Source organism: Pleurodeles waltl, chromosome 5 (genome assembly GCF_031143425.1).
Source record: "Pleurodeles waltl isolate 20211129_DDA chromosome 5, aPleWal1.hap1.20221129, whole genome shotgun sequence".
Classification (NCBI taxonomy): Eukaryota; Metazoa; Chordata; class Amphibia; order Caudata; family Salamandridae; genus Pleurodeles; species Pleurodeles waltl.
Genome location: NC_090444.1, coordinates 780307376 through 780331914, shown reverse-complemented (window position 1 = coordinate 780331914; position 24539 = coordinate 780307376). Strand labels below are relative to the sequence as shown.

Sequence of the window (24539 nt, the reverse complement as noted above, 5' to 3'; positions counted from 1 at the left end):
AAAAATGGTGCTATCGTCATAGCCCCATATTTATCCCTCTGTGATAAAATGACGCACAGGTGGGAGGAGGGGCAAAATAATGGTGCAAAGCTTGCTTTGCACCATTATTTAATGCCTGGGTCAGACCAGGTGTTAGGGGACCTGTGGACCCATTTCCATGGTTAAACACCATGGAATGGGTCCACAAGTGCCCACGCCAAGCCCCAGGAACACCCCCACCCACACCAGAGGGACACCAGAGGATGGGGGACCTCATCCCAAGTAAGTAGGGTAAGTGTAGGTAAGTATTTTTTGTTGTTATTTTAAAGTGCCATTGGGGGCCCTAATAAGGGGCCCCTGCATGGCACTGGGTGTAGTGGTCATGCCCAGGGGACACTGGCTCCCTGTGCCGGCCATTGGCGTGGTGGGCATGACTCCTGTCTTTTTTAAGACAGGAGTCATGTGTTATGAATGGTTGTGCGTCAGGAAATGACGCTAGGCTGGTTTGAGGCATTTTTTTGCCTCTAACCAGCCTAGCGTCATTTTTTGATGCTCAACCTCCAACTCCTCTCCCGCCACCCCTGCCTGGCTAGCATCATTTAGTTGACACTAGCCCAAGCTTAGCGTGGACTTGCGCCATTCCATTAATATGGCACCCGACTGGCACTCAGGAATGGCACAAGCCGGCGCTAAACATTTTGGTGCAAAAGTGTGTTAGCGCAGTTTTGGACCAACATTTTTAATATGTGCTTAATTTGAGTAATTCCTGGTTGAGGAAATAGCGAGGATTAATTTGTGTCACATGTAATCGAGGCCATTGAGTAAAAAGTTATTTTCAAATACATTCTGTCTCCTCAAATGGTCAGATGAAGCTAATTAAAATTCAGAAAATGTTTGGTCTATGGGGAAATCTAATTTTAATCAACGAAAATTGATTTCAAATAACGCAGTTTGCTAGAGAACTCCAAATCATAAATTGCACTCTTTGGGAGGGGCATGAAGCTTATCTTTTACGTTAATCCGTGTGGCACGCATGAACAGCTTGGAAATGCTGTGAAGAATGTTCTTAAATCCAGATTGCTGAGTATTTAAATCTCACTGAAAAGGCGCCCTGTAAGGTAGTGTATTCATTCAACGTGTTTTTTTATCGGTTTCAGTTGGGATACAACCGGCAGTGAAAAATAAAGGTCAGTAACAGCACCAGTGTTTCAATTCATTATTTACTTAACAAATAATTCTGTAAAACACCACGGATGTTTGTAGTCGACTAAAAATTGAAATAATTGCACAGGATCAAATACATAATACAGAATTATGATCTGCGATAACATTTGATTAATTTCATGTACAGTTCTGCTTTTGAATGTCTCTTGAACGCTATTTAGGAGTATTCTGACTGCTTCAGCTTCTTTTAATCTCTGATGCTATGATACAGAAATTAAGATGTTGATAACTGGTTTTCATGAAGTTGATCACACAATATTTCGGGACATACCTATATGAGTGGTCTACCCCAGGCTCCACAAGGGACATGAAAAACAAAAGATGTCGGGATACTTGGGTTGCTTATCGTGACTCTGTACCTGTGATCAACATCTTTCAGGCTATCATTGGCCCCAGAAGGGGTCTTAGATTTTCATTAGGATCGTGATCTTGCCTGTGCACACCGCTCTCATCCACACGTGCACTAAGCTTTACAGTAGATGTTTGTGCCTAATGCACAGAATACTTAATGCAATCGTACTGCTTCTGTTTGGGTTCATAGAAAATTGTAGGACACAAAGACTTGAAATAAAATCTAAGCCTGCTGAAGCCCACTTCATTCCTAGGCATTGTAACTTAAGTGAGATTTAAATAGACAATTGATTAGCAATCGATTTTGAATACATAAAACACTGCAAATTCATGTGTGGTGAGCAAATGTGGGCACTGCACAGCAAACATGACAGGGCCTCATTTGCAAGAATTGACGCATCGGAATTGATGTGCCAGATTTTTTGCACCTGCCGCAAATGCCCTAACAACACCATGGATGTGCCTTATACACAATACAGACCTCTATGGCATACGTTTTCACTGATGCATCAGAAATTCTGACCATCTGTTGGCGCTAAAGTGACACATTGTTGGAGTTGCACCATAAAACTGACGATACTCCAGCAATGCATAAAAACATGGATGTGAATCAATCATTACGCCTGGTCTGAGTAGACATAAGGATTTTGACACAGTCAAGTCATAGAGTGATGCAGTGAAAAGTTGTAACTTTCACTGCATCAGTTCTGCGTGGCTTTTAACGTGGGAATGTCTACCCTGAATATATGATACCTAGTGCAGGTATAATGTGACGCAGGCCTCTACAAACTGACGCTTTGTGGCCAACATGTCAGTTTGTAGATATGGAGCAGTGTGGAGCACTGATTGCGCCGCTGCGGCATCAATACAAGTGAGTCAGCGACAGTGCAAGCTCCTTGTAAATGAGGCCCACAGTGTTCAAACCACCCACACATATCTCACTCGTTTCTTTTGACTCCTTAGCGTAATTATGGATATATACTGCCACATGGATGTTGAGACACCAGGCGTTCCTTATCGTCAAACTCTAGTAAGGCCAGAAACATAAGAATTAGTAAGGCATATCCAAGCATTATATAAACCTGAGGAAGCCCATCAGCCTCCACTTAGTTTGTCGAAGGGACCTGCCAGTAATTTTGCCTAAACGTAGTTCTGCTGCCTCTGAATACTATCGATGCTGTCTGCATACTCAATAAATCCAGTGTGCACCCACACTTACAGTGCTGTGTGTGATGGGCATGTAGGCATCATGATGTCAGGCTCTTGTGCCATACTGCTAAACAGCATTCTGGTTATGTTTCACTGTGCCCTTGCTACTGCGCTGCTGTGTGGAATAGGCGTGATGACAGCACAACCTCAGACAGCCACTTTGGACTACTAGACTGAGGGTGCAGTTATGTCTGAGAGTTTCTAATGGTCATGGCAGAGCATTGAACTGGTGTCGTACTGGTGAAAGTGCAGTGCTACTAATTAGACTTGTATCATAGGGATTATGAAAATAAGAATTTTGAAAATAGCTGACCATTTCACTTTGTGTGACATGGGCCACAGAATACTGCCCTCCCAGAAATAGAGTCTGTAAAGATTATGGGTACATGATCATGAATATGGGTCTGTAGTGTTATATCATAGAAAAAACATAAGTGCTCATTCCGGTGGTTAATTTGTAAACAAAACGGTGCCAGTGCCCAAAGCTCCCCTCTGAAACACGGGCTGCTGCATTTAAATGTTCAAAGCACAGAATACTGAGGTAGAATAATCCTAAAGCCATTTGGGGCCTCTTTAATCTATTTACTGCCACTACCTGCCCCTTCAAATCACTCTTGCAGCATTCAGCTTTCTCCCTTTGAGTCACTTTTCCATCTTTCCTTCCTCCGTCTTTCTCATATGTGTCTTTTGCTCACAGTAATTGTCTGATGCAGAAAAACAAGTGCTGGCCTCAAATATAAGTGCCAGTGTCCCTCACCAGAAACCACTGGCTCAAATTAAGCACTGACTCATTCCTAGTATTGTAGAAAATCCAAACCTGCATGAAAGAAAATGTAAAGTGTTAGAGTCAGTAATAGATTCCTTCATGTGTATGGATATAGGAAATGATCCATATGAAATATTATACTAGTAGCCAGGTAATCATTCAGACCTATTACCTTGGTCGTGAGGTGATATATCCATCTTTGTTCCCTCCGTAATATCATTGTTTGTGTTTATGTGTTGTTTAAATTGGTCCCTATGTGTTCTAAAACCACTCACTCAATGTCATTTTTCAGAATGTTTTACATCAATGTAGTGTGATGTTGATTTATGAATTAAGGAGAATGCTATAACGGTGTGTCCCACTCTCTCTTTTGCCTGTAGTTTATTCAGAACACTGAGGGCAAAATGTTACCAGATACCAAATTTGCAATTTTGCCAGTCTTGCTTGCTTTGAGGAGGTCAAATAACTATGTCAATGTTTGGTTATAATCAATTAAATAAACACCACAACTGATTTCCATTTTAAGAGTCTTTATCCCTGCTTTGTGAGCAGTCCATATATGTTCCTAAGGAAGCTGGTGAATACACTACAGTATACAAATATTACCAATCATGGGTATTTAGTAGATTTATGTGCATTAATCATCGCACAACTCATTTTCTTTTTGAAACTACTAGCTGCTTAAAAAGTAAATCTGTAGATAATCACAATGTCATAATTTCTATTTGGACTTTTTAGATAACTTTATATTGTTATTGTTACCCAATCATCTATGCAATTATGTTTTTAGAATATGCATAAAGATTATTTTACAAGATGCAGTAATAGAAATCAGTTTAAAGAGTCTTTCACAAAGATGCAGTCCTGCAAGGTGTTACTTGCTGTCCATGTGTAACCAGACACAAATTCTTGCTATACCAGGCTACAGTACCATACAGCATCACTATAGGCCCCAAAGGCAACAACAGTTAAACACCACTAGCCTCTTTTATCCAGGATAACATACAATTATTGATGGAGCTTGAACACCTTTTGTTGAAAGCGGAATAAAGCAATGGAAAAAAATAAAATGTGCTTTTGAGCACAGGAAGGGTAACAACCCTCACTTTGTGGTAGGCTACTTAAGTTAACCAGATAAGAGGTGCGGTAAGTGGAGTTCTCTCTGCTTCTCTGGGTTTTAGGGAGTCTATCCACTAACTGCTCAAGCAGGCCTGAGATGCGCTTCAGCACCTCCCACTTGAAGATCATTCCCTATGCTAAACACAAAAATACCAATGCAAGTTGAATCAGGGTGGCTTTTTTCATTTGCCACAATAATACAGTCATGACATTCTAGTCTACACCATACAAAGATAGAACCATAGCTTACCTATTCCATAATGCATTTTATAAGCCACATGTATTTCCCACTAAAGTCAAAACAGTGAAATTAATTATTTCTCTCTTTAATGCTGATATTACTTCACTTCATTTCTTGCAATAGGTTAATTGTCTGCCTCTTAGTGTCACTTGCAGATAGGATTCAAGCTCCTGATGTAATCATTTACATTAAAGTAGACAATGTCCACTTTCTTATCACAAAATGTTTTTTAAAAGTACACTACCCACAAATTAAATGCCTTAAGTTCTAAAGGAGGAAAGGATGACCAGTAATTTTCTATTGCTTTGCATTGTACTTCATAAATGTATGAGAGAATGACAGTGATACATAAACAACATGACATTCAAAGAGATATGTTGGCAATAAGAAAGGTGTTGCATAGTAAAAACCAGGAAAGAGTTGAGTTAGATTGCAATGGTACTTTAGCAATGGATTACAGCAGGGTTGTGTTTTTGCATCCATAATATTTGGATTGTACCCAATTGATCTGTCATTGGTTCATTGATTACAGCCTCCTTCTCAGGATATACAAATACAAATAACATGTTAAATTTTGATATGACTCAAAAAGTGGTTCAAAGAAAACGGGAAGCTGTTAAAAGCTATTGCATGTTAAAAAAACTAACCATCAGTATGAAGAAAACTAGCAAGAGAGAACTTACTTCCTACAGATATCTAGGCATGCAATTATCTATTAAGTTGAGTTTGAAGACTATTTGGAGATCTTGAAATCTTGCGTTCTAACACAAATGGGAGGATTGTGTAAATGTAGTTGAGATTATGGTGGCCTAGAAGTCTCCCAGTCCTATCTGCATTTCATTTAAAGATATGATACAAACACAGTGTTTTATTATGGCTTTGAAGTCCTGTACTTAAATGGAATTCAGCATTAAAATAGACTTGAGAGGCAGTGTTCAAAAACATCTGCAGATGTGAATAAATCATCAATCATCAATGGTACCGAAAATAAGGTTTGAAACCTGGTTAAAGCCCTGGTACTGTTTTGCCTTGAGACAAACTGTATGATCGTGGAATACATGATTAATATCAGATATGGGGAAAATGGCAACGTTTTTGCAGTAATGAAGTGATGAATAGTGAATTAAAATGGCCTGCAAGACTGAGAGAGCAATTAGAGAAGATCACAAAACCATTCTCTGGGGGCTCTCCCATTTTAACAACTCTGAACAGTTTATCTGTACAGGTATTACGTCTAAAGATGGAAACTGCTTCTGAAGAATATGCTTTTAATTATTTAATGAGGAAGACTTCTACTGTAATATTGTGGGATTCATGACTCCATATATATAATTCCTTCCAAACCCAGAAATGAGATTTACCATCCTAAAATGTAGTATTGATTGAAATCCCTTTTATGCGTATCCCGGAAGTGCTAAATATTTTCAGGAATATGGGGGGATATGTAAGTGTAGAAAAAAGTCTTAAATGTTCAAACTTACACAACCTATTGGACTATTCACTTTCATGGCAGAAAGGAACAGTTTTTCTAAAACTGATTTTAAACAAGTGTGCTGTAAACTCACACTCAGCAAGTATAACAATTTATTTGCAATGAAGTTTTTAGATGTTATGTGTGCAGTGGGGAAATTTGTACTTGCTACAAAAAGCCTGTGTAACGATTTAAAGGTGGTATTATGTTATTCATGGGTTGAAGTTTGATGGACTATGGTCTTAATAAACATATTGTGTTATGAATATAACAGTTATATACAATTCCTATTGGTTTCGTCAAATCTTTTCTGTTTCTTTCTTTGTCTTATGATTCGCTGAAAACATCCTAATGTTATGTACATTATTTATATATATATATATATATATATATATATATATATATATATATATATTTATTTATATATATATATATATTTACATTTTTACATATTTCCAAAAAGGTATACATGCAAACATCTTGCATTTTAAAACAGAATTAAATCAATGCTGATCAGTGTAAAACTACACAATTAAAAAGGCAGAACTAGAAGAGAGGAATTAGGAAGTCATATAGCTCATTAAAACTAACATTTGATGACCAAATAATAATGATTCTAAAAATCTCTCCTGTTAATACAATTTTCAGTTCAGCCGATACATTTATAAAACAAGTTTTATTTGTTGCTAATCCTACCATACATTGAACTCAGAACATTAAAGCCAGATTTTTTTTTCCAATTGCTTTAAATAATCTTTTGCCTTCCACCAAGGTCCTCATAAACCATTTTTTCATGTTGTGATGCAAGCCTGTAAAGTAGTCCATAAAAATAATCATAATTGAGATGACATGAAAGTCAGTTTGAAACAAGTTAACTTTGATAATGATGGCATTCCATAAACAGTTACTGAATGTCCAGGACTGTAAAGACCAAGTAGACCAGCATAACTCACTCCAAACCCCCAATCAGCACCAGAATCTTGTAGTCCCAATATTACTAGCTTGCCAAGCAACCAATATATCCTACAAATTATTTGTTGTTATACCAATCGAAACTTAATATCATGCTTCATTTTATACATACCTGAACTGTGACCATCTCATGGATTTGTCTGACATATCCTCACCAATCTCTTGTCCCCATTTGATTCTAATTTCTTCTAACATAAGCTCAAATTGCAGAACATCAACAATTATTGGTATAGTTTGGTTCTGGATACAAAGCTATACAGATTCAGCAGTTAGAGTTCTTTCAAGTAACTTTAAATTGTGTCCAAAGGTGACTATAATTTGTGACCTTGCCGTGCACAGTTTTCTTATCAATAATGTTATTGCAAACATTGCAATGATGTCAAAGATGCCATCAAGACCTCATCAATGACGTAATGTGTGGAGTAATTAGCTGTGCATGGCGAAGGTGCGAGTTATAGTTACCTTAGGGCGGGAGTTATAGTCACTTGAAAGAACTCTAACTATAACTGCTGAATTTCTATGGTTTTGTACATTCAGAACCTAACTATAACATCCCTGTAACCTTTGATTTTTTCTGTGAATTTCTATAGTTTTTTAACGTAAAGTAAATGTAATTACTATATGTTATTCCAACCCCCGCTGCGCACACCCTTCCACCGTGCATGGCAGGGGTTGGTCATAAGGCCTGGCCTTGCAGCCAAGCCTTATAACCACCCAATCCTGTGCTATGCATGCCCTTTGGCCGTGCGCAGCACAGGTTGGCCACAGGGCCTGTCTCTGTCAGTGGGTCTGAAAGTGGATGTGTGAGTCTATGCGTGGGTCTGAGTGAGTGCATGAGTGTCTGTGTGAGTGGCCACCTGTGGCTCTGAGTGCATGTATAAGTGACTGAGTTAGTGTATGAATGAGTCTGGTTTTTCTTTAAACTTTTTCAAAAATACAAATATTTTGCGAATAATTCATGGAAATTCATGAAAATTCTCAAATCTTCATGTATATCACAAGTCTTGATGCAAAATTATATTAAACCTATAGTTTGCCCCTAAAACACACCCATATTACACCCCTGTGGTCAGGGTGCCTTCAACTTGACCCCTTATGTCACTTTCAATTTGAATTTTCACCCCTAAGGAACTTTTCCAGTGAAATAAAATGGCGGTCGCAACTTTCTAGTCAGGTTGCAGTCAGCTAATTGCAGCACTTCTTTTCGCACGCTTATTCATGAAAGTTTGTGAATTTCGCAAATTATTCGTGGCCTCAGATATACAAATTACTTTGCCCATAAATATCTTCTAAACTACTGAACGTATTTACACCAAATAACAAAAAGCTCAATCGGCGTCCCGACAGCTAGCTTTCTGCCAAATTTTGTTTAATTCCTTCCAGTGGTTCGGGTTATAAATGTATTGTCCTATGCGAATTAACATGAGAAATGCATGTTATTTTTAGCCCTATTTTTCTTGGTCCCCGCTTAATGGATCACTCAAAACGTCCTGTGCAGAACAAGAATCACAGGTCTACTTTTTTTTGGAAAATTTCGTGAAGATTCATCAAATGGTGCCAAAGATATAGACAGGTCAAAAAACGTTTTTTCTATGGAAACATGGTCCTAACTATAACTACCTACTGGCGATGGTTATATGACACAACCACACATGCATAAACAATGCATGCCTGAACGCGGTCAGAACCACAACTGCATCTTTATCAAGCGTGGCTTTACCATGCATGCCTTTATAATGAATTTTGTTGTAAAAGCATATGTGGTAAAGTAATATGCTTGGTGAGTTCCCCCCCCCACCCTGCACTCTAACACGCCCCTGTACTTAAAACTACCCCACTACCCTGCCCCGTCCTGAGCCCTAAACCTAAAAAACTACCCCGACCCCCCAACCTTCCTTCTTCTTAAAACTACCCCAACGCCTGATTCCACAAAACTACCCTGACCGCACGGCCCCCCCATATCCTTAAATCTAACCCACCCCTGAGCCCTAAAGCACACCAGCCATCCACCCCACCCCTGCCCAAAAAGCTGCCATGCCCCCCATGCCCTGAGGTCCAACTCCCCAAAATCACCCCTGTGGCCCTCCCCAAATCTACCCCCACCCCTGGCCCTGAGCCCTAAATTTGAAAAACGACCCCAACCCCTGCCCTGAGCCCTAAAACCCCAGTGCACCCCTCAATACCTCCCTAAACTACCTCCACCCCGCCCTGAGGCCCAAATTAAAAATAACTACCCCACCCTCACTGCCCTGAGCCCTAAAACCCACAATCCACCCCTAAAAACCTCCCCTCCCAAACTACTCTGACCACCCTCCCCCACCCTGAGCCCTAAATCCACCAAACTACCCTGAACCCCCCCGGCCCGCCTTCCCTTAAAACTACCCCAACCCTCCCCCGGCCCTGAGCCCTAAACCTTCCCCATGCACTCGTAAAATTAAAATAAAAAAACACCCTTAAAAATAGGCACATCCCCATTTACCTTGACTAATCCTTCTTCAGCTCCTTCCTGCTTGCCCACTCGATCTCCCCGCCCTGAGCCCTAAAACACCCCTTACAACCCTAAAAATCTCCCCCAGAACCCCCTGGCCTTGACATCCACCAAACTACGCGACCCTCCCGGCCTCCCTGCCCTTTAATTTACCCCGACCCCACCCCCGGCCTTGAGCCCTAAACCTCCCACGCCACCCCTAAAATAAAAAAAACAACCCCACCCCTAAAAAAAAAACAGCTTCACTTACCTCGACCGATGCATCTTCCTGCTCCTTTCTGCTTGCTTGCCCATCTGCACAGTTAGACTGCTGCCTGAACCATGCATATGCCACCTGCCTTAACCGCACAAATCCGTTGTTAAGACACATGCGTTGTTCAGGCAAGCGTTGTTCCGCTTGCGACCTTCGAGTACGTGTGGCTGTGCCCGAGTAGTTTAGGCTGTTTCCCACTGGTGACTGGCAGTAGCTAATATATATATTCTAGGTTGAAGAAGGCGGTCACGCCGAAACGCGTTCCTGCTTGGTTATAATAAACCTTTCTAACCTTCGTGGAGTGCTGGAGCCTTAATGTTTATTTAAGGAAGTGTTTTTCATATATATATATATATATATATATCTGCATTGAATTACCGGCCTGTCCAGCTGGGAAGGCAGCACCACTGCATATAGGAGCAGGTCTGTGTGACTTAATGGACTGTCACATTTTTAGCAGCAGATTGGGACACTTTCAGCAAACCCAGTGATTTTACATTGAATCTGCCTGCTTTAGGTAATGAACTCTGTTTTTATTATTTCGCTTGGCTCCAGCAACCCACTTGGGAAAATATTACAAAATGTGCAGGACTACCTTTACCAGAATGCACTTTTCAACTCACTTTAGAGGCCCACTGGGGCAGAACTGGTATTTAACAGAGTAATCACATGCCTGCAATTAAAACCAGCAGGGCAGCCATGCACTTGGACTTTGAACAAGGGAGGAGATGTCTGGAACGCTTTCTGCACTGGCTGCAACTAATGAGGTGAAACACTACAGACTACATGTCTCTGCTGATGAAGGGATGAACCCAGAAACACATCCAGAGATGAATAAAAATATAAGGGCAGGAATAATGAAAATGTCAAAAGAATTCACTGTAAGTTGCTGGTTTTGCCATATTCCCTAATACATAACCTGTTGGGAGTTCGCTTTCATAGAGGACAACCCTGTTTGCATATATATGTATAAATATATATAAAACAAAATAAACAATATTCTCTTCAGTATAGTTTATTATGTATTAGCCATCAAATGTCTTTCAATGCAGATTTTAATATCAAATGTATTCAAAAGAAGAATAGTCAGCATTAAGTTAAAATGAAATATCTTAGGGACATATCTATAAGCCACTAGCGCCATCTTGTGCCATATTAGCATTCCTTTTTTACACTAATGTGGCCCAACGAGGCCAAAATCCTCGTGCCACATTTACAAACTGGGGCAATGTATGCATTGCACCACTTTGTAACACTTTGTGCTACATTATGCCTTCTCCAGGCATAATGTATGCAAAGGGGGGTTCCGCTGCAAGGGGGGCAAAAAATGGATAAAGGAAATTTAACAGATTTCCTTGCGTCATTTTTACGGCACTTTTAACACCTGCTCAGAACAGGCATTAAAAGGGGGCTTCCATTGTTTATAATTGGCCCCTATGTACTATGCAGGGGTAGCATGCTACTCCTGCAGAGTACATCAATAGCTTCATGAAAAATGACACTATTGCCCCCTACCAAGCACCATGGTGTGCCGTATTTTAAATAGGCGCACACACCGTGGCAGTAGGGGGCGGTAAAGGGCGCAAGAAAAGTGTTGCTGCATGCAGTGCAGCTCCACTTTTCTTAAATATACCCCTTAAAGTTCAATAAATAGTCAACAGTTCTTAAAATAGAGATTCCATCCTGAAGTTTCTTTACCTTCTTGTATTGCGCTCTCAAGTCTGTAAAAATAGTGAAAAAGACTTCTCTATCAGTGCTTGTCGGAAAGGGAATCATTCACCCTTGCGCAATGCAGAACCTGGCAAAGATAAACACAATAAAAACAAACCATGTGCTCTCTGTTGGTATAAAGCCATTTGTCCCAAGAATAATACTTCTAGGAGTTAAAACTAAAATGTACTGCACATATCTTGAAATTAATTCTGTAACATCAGACTGACAGTCTGTCAGTTATTTGCATTCAGCAAACAGATGTCAATCATTAGCATCAATATACCCACACTAAGATCAATTTGCATCAGGCCTACATTTCCATTTACGCCACTTTAGTGGTGTACGATGTAACATATTGATAATTTTAAATTGCTGCATCTGAAGATTGACAACAAATTGGAATATTTGCCAAATAACCATTTAGAAATCCACAAGTACTGCAGAATCACCTCTTCAGCTGTGAAATTCTATTTTGCAGGCCTTGTTCTAATGAACTGTGAACACATCAATTGCAAGCTCTGATAAATCAAACCCCTATTTCATTTCTTCCAAATGAAATCATTCTCTAACCATCCTATGACTAGTGATTAAAGGTAAATTCAGCTACCTTTCACCACTTGCAATTGGTGCAATTGGGCATTCTATCATAATTCTTTACAATTGGTTTTCATATTGAACCAGTGAGGGGTCTTTGGTTGGCAGTCAGGTTACCTCCAGTCCAGGCAAGAACCCTCACTCTAGTCAGGGTAAAAGAGGATCACCCTCAGCTAACCCCTGCTCACTCCCTTGGTAGCTTGGCACAAGCAAGCAGGCTTAACTTCAGAGTGCTAGGTGCAAAGTATTTGTACTAACACACACAGTAACTTAATGAAAACACTAAAAAATGACACAACATAAGTTTAAAAAAATAGAACATATTTATCTAAACAAAATAAGACCAAAATGACAAAAATCCACAATCCACAACTCAAGTTATCAATTAAAATCCCAAATCTTCATGTAATTTTAAACACACCGCTAACGCTGTTAGTGTGGAAATGTACCTGGGTGCGTCAAAAATAGCCCAGCACGGGCAGGTGTGCATGAAAAAGGGCTTGCGATGTGTCGATATCACTCACGAGCGAGACAGTGCGTAGTTTTTCCTTCAGTCGAGTCGGTGTGCGTTGTTTCTTCTCTCTGCTGGTGAGTGATGCGTCGATTCGAACCGGACTCTTAGGTCCGGGAAGGCCTTGCATAATTTTTACACGCCCAGCGATGTCTGCATTGGAAATCCTGCCGCACGATGATCCGAAAACCACGCAGAACGGATTGCGATCTCACTAGCCTCCATCAGCAATGCTGCGGATCATTTCTCCAGCCGTGTGCATTGATCTTTTAGTCGTGCTGCAGGCGAGCGTTAACTTTCAGCTGGGAAGCCGGTGGCACGCCGATTTTTCAGCCGCATCTCAGAGTTGTGTCGAACTTTTCCCCGCACAGTGGACTTCTCACTTTTGTTCTGCCAGCTTCTTCTTTCAGGGTCCCAGGAACTGGATGGGCACCACTTGGCAGAGTAGGAGTCACAGCAGAGGGTCCAGGTGCTGGCAGAGAGAAGTCTTTGCTGTCCCTGAGACTTCAACAACAGGAGACAAACTCTAATTCAGGCCCTTGGAGAGTTCTTCACAGGAAGGAAGGCAACTGCAGGATAGCTCCCCAAAGCACAGTCACAGGCAGGGCAGCTCTTCTTCCTCAGCTCTTCTCCAGGCAGAGGTTCCTCTTGGTTTCCAGAAGTGTTCTAAAGTCTGTGGTTTTGGGTGCCCTACTTATACCCATTTGCCCTTTGAAGTAGGCTTACTACAAAGAAAAGTCTCTCTTGTTTGTGAAATCCTGCCTTGCCCAGGCCAGGCCCCAGACACACACCAGGGGGTTGGAGACTGCATTTTGTGAGGGCAGGCACAGCCCTTTCAGGTGTGAGTGACCGCTCCTCCCCCCCTCCCAGTACAGATGGCTCATCAGGACATGCAGGCTACATCCCAGCTCCCTTTGTGTCACTGTCTCGTGAGAGGTGCAACCAGCCCAGCTGTCAAACTGACCCAGACAGGGAATCCACAAACAGGCAGAGTCACAGAAATGGTTTAAGCAAGAAAATGCTCACTTTCTAAAAGTGGCATTTTCAAACACACAATCTTAAAATAAATTTTACTAAAATATGTGTTTTTAAAATGTGAGCTCAGAGACCCCAAACTCTACATATCTATCCGCTCCCAAAGGGAATCTACACTTTAATCATATTTAAAGGTAGCCCCCATGTTAACCTATGAGAGGGACAGGCCTTGCAACAGTGAAAAACAAATTTAGTAGTATTTCACTGTCAGGACATATAAAACACATTACAATATGTTCTACCTTAAGTATACACTGCACCCTGCACTTGGGGCTACCCAGGGCCTACCTTAGGGGTGTCTTACATGTAAGAAAAGGGAAGGTTTAGGCCTGGCAAGTGGGTACATTTGCCAAGTCGAATTTACAGTTTAAAACTGCACACACAGACACTGCAGTGGCAGGTCTGAGACATGATTACAGGGCTACTCATGTGGGTCGCACAACCAGTGCTGCAGGCCCACTATTAGCATTTGATTTACAGGCCCTGGGCACCTCTAGTGCACTTTACTAGGGACTTACTAGTAAACCAAATATGCCAATCATGGATAAACCAATCACCAATACAATTTACACAGAGAGCATATGCACTTTAGCACTGGTTAGCAGTGGTAAAGTGCTCAGAATTCAAAAGCCAACAGCAACAGGTCAGAATAAATAGGAGGCAGGAGGCAGAAAGATTGGGGTGACCCTGCAAAAAGGGCAAATTTCAACATTTACTATGCTGTCGCCCTTTCTCAAAGTCTTGTCTGAGCACTTCTGTGCTGTTTGCATGAATTTCCTGAAGTGTAAGAGATTGGGTTTTGCTTTGAATCCAGGTGTTTCTAAGCCAAATCCTTCAAACTTCAATGCAGCTGTGTCCATACTTATGGATTTGAATTGTGGAATGATCATCACCTTAGACTTGTTTAAACAACTGATACTCTTGTATTGTTTTTATTGGAATCTGTTTATGAGAGCAGTACTATATCACAAGGTCCATAATGACTGTCATCATTATGCTTACCAGTGAGTTTGCAAGAATTTTGACTGCTTTAATATTTTGTAGAACACAAAATTTGTCTCCCCCTGATAAATCCATGGTGAAAGGTCCGATAGGAAAAATACATTTCTGGGACCCAAGTGTAAGAACTTAGATCTTTTGCTTCTGGTGTCATGAGGCTCCTGTAGTGAGAGAGCCCATAACTGGAATCAGTATCTGGTTTTAACAAATGACTCTCAGAGTAGAGAAGCAGAGCCGTCTATTGCTTCCTCAAGTAGGTCCTGTGGGCTAGAGACTCAACAACACAACCTACAAGAATAAATAAATAGATGTTCAGTCAATATTTCTTGTTCAGAAGGCTAATGTACTTTAATGCAAGGTAAAATAAATATTACACACAAAATTACAAATATATACCAGATGGCAGGTCTAAATGCCCTTTTTTGGGACTTGCGCTCTACATGAGTAGCTCAATATACAAATGTCAAATAAGTCAAATAATCCCCTGAAAGACCAATCAGACTGTGTAGGCTGGAATTACTTTTACTGGTATGTGTACTAAGAGATTCTAACCACTAGCACATAGTACCTCTTTGAAGCCCAAGATAACGTGCCCTGCGTTAACAAATAGTCAGTTCTCCTGGCTTTCTCAACATACTTAATGATAAGAAATAAACATTTCAATTGAAACCTATGCTGAAACGTTTTAGCATAAATATGCATTTATTTGTACTTTCACCATTACTAAGCCATACAAATTGCCTTCAGCACCACAAACATTATCATAGAACACTACAAAAACAGTAAACATTTAATTGAACTTCTTTTTTCTATCTATTCTACTGCATATCAGTAGAAACAGGGAAGCTCAATCAGTTTATGCACAACAAAAGTAAAGATTTGGTTCTGCTTAAAAATGTAGAAAACATCTCTCCGAGTCACTGTCTCTGAGCCTTAGGAAACTTATGGCGGCTACATTTAAACACTTTGGTGAACTTTGGGCTGTCACTCTCTTGATAGTACCCACAAGAAATCTAGTGCTGCCCTGCCCTTCTGGGGCATGCCAAAATAAGATTTTGCTAATTTTCTGAGGCCCTTGACAGGGCTAAGGGGGTGATCATTCACTTACAGACAATTATTTTTAAACTAATAACTGATGCAGCTAGTAAATAGGCAATGTTTGCTTCTTTTACTTTTGTTGTGGTGGGCTTAAATCAGACACTTAGGCAGGCATTATTACACAGGGGCCCTCTTCTGGGACATTTGCTTCCTCATTTCTGTGGCTGTGTAGGAGACCCAAATTCTATGCGGTCAGACCAGCTGCTTGTCCACCAAGCCACTTACTTTGTAGACAGGTCATGGAGCTAGTGTCTCTGGACCTCTTACCCTACTGGCCTGATGCAGCCCCACCCTTTCCCAACATAGACTTGACAGATGTCAGTTGAGGTTCTTGTGCTTGGGGATGGGCCAACTTTCAATGAGTCTCAGACCTTAGGCCCAGGGTGCTTAAAAGACAAAGCTGGTGATGTGGCTTCTCCCCATCTCTTGGTTTCTTTTGTTTCTTGCTTTTCTTGGCAAGGTTTAGTCACCTGAGTTGTTTTACTGGCCCTCCTAGCCTCTAAAGGTTTGGCTGGTCCGTCCTTGATGAGTTTGACAGCCCCGGAGCACTGCTGCTTCCTTGTTTTCTGAAGCAGTAGGCTGTGAGTCTTGTTGCTTGCCCTCCTGCCCTTGGTAATCTCCTGAACCGGGTCTTCCTGCAGTAGTACTCACGGTCCTCAGGCAGATCACTCACTCTGCCTATGCTTCCCTTCCTCAGGTAGATCATTCACTCAGCCTATGCTACCCAAGCAGCCAAGCACTGACAGAATGGGGCGTGCCTCAAGTACCCAGAATCAGTCTACAGAGGTCCAAGAGAATCCTCTTCCTTCAGAGTCTGAGACACATCAATCCTCCACCTTCCTCTACCAATGAAGTGACAAAAATGCAAATCAAGGGGTGGTTCTTCCACACCAGACAGGGATTGAAACACAAAGATGCTCCTTCACTTTTGTTTTTGGTGGTTCAACAAGCACAAATCACAGCAAAGAGCTCTTCATCATCATGAAGGAGTTCAGCAATCCTGCAGCCACCAAGAAGGACATAATTCCCTGCCAGGATCTGTGTTACAACTTTGCAGACTTCTTCTATGACAAGATCTCGGCTATCTTTGAAAACTTTAGACACCAGCCCTTTGTCACAGACAGCATCAGCCAGTTCACATTTACAAACATGACACCCCATCTAAAAAAACTACACTGGCTCCCGATTCAGAAGAGATGCCAGGTCAAGATACTGACCCACGCCTACAAGACCCTGCACAACAAAGGACCAGCATACATCAACAAACGCCTGACTTCCACCAACTGACCAGACACCTACAATCAGATTTGCTCTCCCTCGCAGACACCCCATGAATCCTTCAAGTCAACAGTAGAGTCTCCTCCTCCTCGCACCTCACAGCCAAGACCTGGAAAAAACCTCCCCCTTCACCTCAGGACCACACAATCACTCCAGAGATTTAGAAGAGAACTAAAGACTGGGAGGTTTGAATGATCATTCCTCCATGCAGCAGCATGTAGCTCCAGTGCATCAAGACCCTCACAGGTGATTTGCCATGCTTTATAATTGTTTGATTGATTTATTGGTTCTACTTTCACAAAGTCTATTCCCTTGTGCAGAAGTTTAAAAACAGAATTGGAGAGTTCTAGAAGATGGGAGTTCCTACCAAATCCAGAGATGCCCCATCACTGATTGACCCCTAACTGACACCTGGTAGAAGGAGCCTATGGACACAGACATCCCCTCCTAACCGTTCAGCATTCTTGGGGTTTCCAAAATAGAAGATTCAACCAATATACATGAGGACCTCCCCTGTCAATCCCTCCCAGTCCGAAATGGTTTATTCCCTTTAAGACCTCAAGGAAAATCTTTGAGTGACTGGTAACAGTGTTTTGTTTGCCCTTTCTTTCTCCTGGGTGATACCATTCTGTTTCTCAGAAAGAGGCTCCTAAGCACTTTTTGAAGATTGCATTTTTACCCCTTCTTCCCTCAGAGTGGATCTATTATTCAATGATGGGCTTTAAAATGCCAGATAGCCAGCATAATAATGAACTTGGCCCGGCAGGTAGTTCAAAACCTGAATTTCATTAAGGATAGCTCAGGGAAATATTTCCAAATTTACACTGCAAAAAAAAACATATTGACCCAATGGCCACTGAATGTTCATTCAGTACAGGAAAATATAGAGAAAGTTATGTTAATGGCTTTCTTGAGTTATGCCAGTGAAACGTAAAATTTATGCAGGTTTATTCCAAAGTGAAAACACAGTTACATACTAAAGGTTATACACTTCAACCAAGAAGAAAGGGGGCATTTCTTTTAGGATTCCCACATATATATGGCCATGGGAAATTTATTATGGGTCTAAGCTGTGAGAGGGCTGTCTCTGCATAGATACACAGTTGAGTCAGACAACAGCTGTCATTGCTCAGAGTGCAAAGGACACATCCTCTTAACTGAGCTGCACAGCAGTGGAATTCTTTAAAAGGAAGGCACAGAAGTTTACAGCTCAAGTCCATTTATAACAGAAGCTTACAGTGAGTGAGGCTCTGTTAGGTAGAATCACTCACAACAGAGATCCAAAATCAGGAGGTCTAAAAAGCACAAAAGTGTGTAGTGGGGGAGTGGTTACAGGTCAGAACTCATTTTCCCATACTAGGTCTTGAGCCAGACATCATTGGGTCCCTCAAACATTTTGCCTTCACTCATCTTGTTTTGCTGAATTCCTTTCTGTTATCATGAGGACACTGTGCTCTTTGCCACTGCTAGCAAGTGCTAAAGTGCCTATGGTCTGCCCTTCAAACATAATATATTAGGCCTATACCTAATTGGCACATTTTATTTACTTGTAAGTCCCTAGTGAATGCTATTATATGTACCCAGGGCCTGTAAATTAAATGCAACCGGTGGGCGAGGAGCACTCATTGTGCCACTCACTAAAGTAGCTTTTTTAAACATATAGTAGGCCTTCCACTGCAGCCTGTAGTGCAGTTTTCAAGTAACATTTCGACCTGGCAAAATAGACCTTTTGCCAGGCCTGAACATTCTTTTCTAATACATATTAATTACCCCTCATGCAGGCCCTACAGGCTAATAGGTCAGGGTGCATTGTATTTATAAGGTGGAAAATGTGTACTTAAGTTTTGCATGTCCTGGCAGAGAAAAACTCCTAAAGTAATTTTTTACTATTGTAAGCCCCATCTCTCACTAACACTGGATTAACTTATTACATTTAATAAGTTATCATTTTTGAATGGGGACAGATAGAGATATGCTGTTTCCACTTAAATTAATTGTAATTTAAAACCCTCTTTAAATTAAGTCAAAGTTCTGAAAATGCCATTTTTAGAAAGCTGGAATTGTCTTGCTCTAACCTTATGTGCCTTCTACCAGTGCCTTGGGTCACATGACTTTGAATGGCTCTGCTATTGGCATGTGTTTCTTGCTCCCAGACAGTAACACAAAGGAACTTATGTGTGTACAGGATGAGAAATCCTGACAGGATGTCTGGGAAGGGCTGTACCCAGGCCCACTTACAATGCAAAGGGCTTTGCCTCCTGCAGACATATAGAAATATTACATCAGGCCTGCCCTGGCTTTTGCCACCCCAGGCGTCTTGGAGACTTGACATTGGAAGGAAAGAACTTTTCAGAATTAGATGCGGGGGTAGGACAGGGTGCCCCCTCAAACAAAAGGCTTAAATGGGGGACCTTCAGAGCCACTCACCAGAACAATTCTGGATCTGTGGACATTACAGAAGATGGACTGCCCTGTTGCCAAAAGAATTCCATACTGCTGAGAGCTGCCTTGCTGTCTAAGAAGGAAGACTAGACCAGCTTACCTTCCTCTCATCCTAACCTGAGTGACTCTAAGGGTCAGTTGGCTGACCTCTTGTTTGAGCTACAGGGTCATAACAAGCTCCAGCGGCTACCCAGCTGCAATTGGACCTGCCTGGACTTGCAACCTGACCTGTCTGAGCCCTGCTGGCCTCTCCTGAGGTGGGTTATTGATCTACAACCATTCCCCCGGTGTCCTGGACCCTTGACTGACATCACTGTGAGAACGTCACAAAAAGAAAAGGTGAAATCCTGAAGTTTGGGCTCTGTCTCCATGACTGAGAATGAGCCAATTTGTGCATGAAGCTAATATAAAGGCCTGCTCTTTGCACTACAGTGACTGCCAGCAAGAACCAGTAATGCAAGATTTACACTCTGTGCTACAGCAACGAAACTCTGCAATGACTGCCAATGTGAAGCTCCAGCAGTTACAGTCCACAATGCCTGACTGGCTCTTCGTGCCACACTGATGACAGCCCATGCCTCCTGGCCTGCTTTTCACCTTACTACGGTGGCCATTTGTGACACTCTCCTCGCTTCTCGCAGCCTCCTTCGCTGCAAACAGAACTTGTTTCACTAGATTTTGAGAAGGTAACTCTTTCAGAGTGACTAACCTGGTCAATTTAAATGCAGCTCACCTCATCTTGGTCAGCCTGAACTTTTGACTTTGCCCTAGGCTAGCACAATCAGATGCCTGTGAATGGCGCTTTGTGTTGTTAGGCTCTTTGTTCACTGAAAACATTAAAATTGAATATCTCTAGTTCTACCAAGTGTATTTCTATCATTCCGGCATCATTTCATTTAATAAAATGTATTGTATTCTAAATTGGTTTGGGATTTTCTTGTGTTGTGTTTTCAAAGTATTACTGTTTGTGTGCTGTATGAATACTTTACACATAGACTCTAAGTTAAGCCTGACTGTTTTGTGCCAAACTACTGGATAACTAAGCCCAGGCTATGTTAGTGACTTTTGTGGTTCACCCTGGCAAGGATTCTGGTTGTTGCATGGCCGGAGCTTCCACTTCCCTCAAACAATGACCCAATTTCTTACACTAGAGGTTTACACTTTTTGTGTCTGTACTGGGGCTAGCCCAAAATGTTAATAATAGTTAAAAGTGAGAGGACTCATCTTTATACTACATACTCTCACTATCTCCACTTTGGTGCCATTTGGATATAGGTAGTTCTTATATTTCTCCAAAGGAATATATATTCCTTGGACACTTTATACTGTTGCATTGGCACCCAAGCCATGCTTCTGGTCAATGACTTTCAGCTGGATGCATCTAACATTGTAAATTGTAGCTCTCAATTAGGTGGGTTAAAGTACACATTGCGGTGAGAAGATAGACTACATAATTCGCCACATTGGGCATTATTATTTGGGGGATGGATTCATGAAGAAAAGATTGAGTTCAATTTAGAGACAGCATTTCAAGATTTATATACTGTGCTTCAGCCTTCTAATGAGAATAGCATGGTTCACCTTGTCATGTGCTTTTGGAAGCCAAGAAGCATTGAGAGATGCATGAAGGTCTTCATCAAGTGCTATTAGGAGGATTTCTGTAAGGCTGGACAATGGTGTTTTCATTTCTGCTGGTATTCAGAATCATGGTTGTTGATTGTGGAAGAAACTGTGCAAAATTGCATAATTTCATGCAAATTTTGCAAAATTACAGAAAGTATGGTTTGCCAATATCTTGAGGGCACTCCTCCTGTACAAGTCAAGTAAGATATCAGTGTGAGATTAGTTTGAGTGGAAATTGTCTCCGCATATTTTGTTTAATGCCCCCTTGATATTTCAATTTGAGGCCATCTCTCGCAGGAAACAAATGAAACAAAATAATAAGAAAATTAGCAAATTTTCAAAAAATGTCTCTAGTGCGAATGGAATTATCTGTGAGCCTATTAAGTAGCTTACACTTGCGATTTTTGCATTTTCAAAAGTAGGGTACACTGTTTTGCTGTAGTTTGTTGAATGATCTGCCCTTATTGGTGGCGGCTTTCACTTCATCCATGATTTCTGAGGGAGAAACTAGGCAATAACCTTCAATGCATGCTGCAAGGCAAGGCGGATTGGATGCTTTTATTTTATGGTTGACTCTTGTTAGCCCTCAATTCAGCATGACTGTGAGAAAAGGGAATAAATGGTTAAAATAATATAAAATATTGACATACAATTTTCTAGCTTTCCTAAATTAATATTTTTTTGTTGAACTATATGTGTACTCTTTTGCAGTGTTGTTTGGTTCAGTACAATAAATGTTTCTGAAATGATGGTTAGTCAGGTTATCGAAAAAGTTGATAATTCCCTTCAACACGCTTGTTTTAATCAGCCAAGTGAAACAGGATATCACTATACTGTTTTTTCCAGTGTTGTGACACCCTATTCTAAATATAACTTTAAGAGGGCATGGCTTCCTTTGAATTTGATTGTTGTCATTGTCTAAATGTATTACAACTAACTTGAGGTTGGTGAGTTCAGCTATGAACCATTTCTTGTACACATTATATTAGTTTTTTCTTTAGCTAAGGGTGCTAGTTTGTCAAGTGTATATGTTGTGGTACTAAGGTGTCCTCAGATTTTATTGTATCGGGGTTGATGTTATCAATCATAAATGACATACATGAGTCTGATTTGTCTACATCTCTAAAATATCTCATGTACCTGAACTCTAATGATGTATGGATCTTGGAGCAGAATTTGTGGCTGTTCATTTTACTTTCTTGGCTCTCTTTCTCTTTGGAGCCCACTTTGGTATATAATACATGGCACAACTACATTTTTTTAAAGTATTTAACCATAGCTTTTCTGAAACCTAGCTATCTAAAATGCAGTTCCATTCTTCTGAAAACCTTAAAGCATAATTTTAATTCTTTCTCAACAACCATTTTGGGGAAGGATCAGAGGTGTTGGTAGCATTCATACCACAGTTATAATATGTCAGGTCTATAGCCAACATTAGTTGCAGCTCTTGAACCTTTTCCTGTCAACACTGTTATGTGTTAATTATTGAATTGCAACTTAATTAGCACTTCAACGACTGAGGCTCCAGTTAATTTAAGGGTGATACCTTTTCCTCATTTCTAGACTATGATTTCATCATGTCATACATGAATGGAATAAAATAAAGTAATACTATGCCATCACGATATCTAATCTTCGTCCATAAGCAGACCTTAGTAAGCAGATATTGCTCTATATTTATTGTTTTATACTCTGCTGAAGCTATGTATCCAAATTAGAACTACATTTTCTGTCACTGAGTACCATAGGTTTTTACATTGTCCAATACAACTTTAAATTAGGAAACAAGGAAAGGGTTTTCCTTTATATTTTATAACACTAATGCAGTGTTTGGTAGTTATTGCTGCATTGTGAAACATGCTTTGGTGCAACACCTGTGGCAAAAACAGTGAAGCTGCATGTCGTAGAATTCCAAGTTGTAATAGATCATGTTGCCATTACAAATATCAGTGTATTAAAAAATAGGAGATTTCTCAATTTACTTGGCTGTTCCACCTACAAATAAGGGAATACTTGTTAACACAGGAGCATGGGTTATTGCACTATATGCATTTGTTGAATTATATGGATGAACATTATTACAAAGGTAATTTGTATTATTCACTATCCGAAGGGTGTTTCAGTAAAGGGGTAAATTGATCTTACCTCACAAATTGGCAGTTTTTCCTGGACAAGTGTCAATCGAGAATCAAGAACGGTCAATACGAGTCAGAGAGGGATGTATAATGGGTCTCTAGTGCACGGTTGTTGCATAAACTGAGTCTCTGGCTCACCTCTACAATTTTGTTTTCACAATCACAGGTGACACAAGTGAATTTAGGGCGAGATGTAACAAAAAAGGCAATTGCGATTTGGAAATAGTGATTTTTAAGAAATCGCTATTTCTGATTCACAAAATGCAATGTATCATATTTGCGATTCGGTAATAGCAATTTCTTAAAAATCGCAAATACTATTATCGAATCGCAAATTGCGAAACAGACCCCATTCACACATATGGGCCAGTAGGCCCATATTTGCACATTTTTTGCATTTCCCAAATTGCTAATTCCTAACTGGAATTGGCAATTTAAGAAATGCAAAACCCAAGGGTGGTGGGGGCCTAAGGCCCCCTCTGCTGCCCCCCCAAAATATATTTCAGGACATGTAAGGCGCACACATGCCAAAGGGGCAGGTGTGCTTTACATGTCAATTTTAAAAATGCATTTTTAATGCATTTTTAAAATTTGCACATGGTTACCACCAAGTTCAACTTGGTCATGATAGGGATTCCTTAATGCCCAATTCACATTAAGGAATTGCTTTTTACATGTGGTTTAGAAATTGCAAATAACGATTCCTTATTTGCGATTTCTTATTTAGAGAATCGCAATTCGCGATTCTCTAAACAGTCTGCAAATTTAAGGAATCGCTATTTTAGCGATTCCTTAAATTTGCGTTGCAAATGCCTTTCATAAATACTGAAAGGCATTTTTGCATTCACAAACGGGCATTCGCACCGTTTACGAATGCAAAAAGGCTTGATGCATCTGGCCCTTAGTTCAATGCACCAATGTTTGATGTGAGAGATGGGTTTTTGTAGTGCTGCAGAACCCCACGCACTACATAACTGAAGGATTGACAATGCTTTTTGGTTAGTAACAGTTCATAAACATAGATCCAGGGACAATGAG

General features: G+C 40.7%; 1 protein-coding gene across 43 annotated transcripts in view; it reads left to right on the top strand.

Annotated features, from left to right (window-relative positions):
• Positions 1-24539, top strand: part of TRDN (triadin) — a 1868677-nt gene that overhangs the window by 311298 nt on the left and 1532840 nt on the right. For 38 of the 43 annotated variants that reach the window (XM_069234794.1, XM_069234791.1, XM_069234779.1 and 35 more), the window contains one exon: positions 1137-1166. The exons of the other annotated variants lie outside the window; for them this stretch is intronic. In XM_069234794.1, coding sequence (XP_069090895.1) covers positions 1137-1166 — 30 coding nt within the window. The remainder of the gene's footprint in view (positions 1-1136; positions 1167-24539) is intronic. 43 annotated transcript variants of the gene reach the window in all.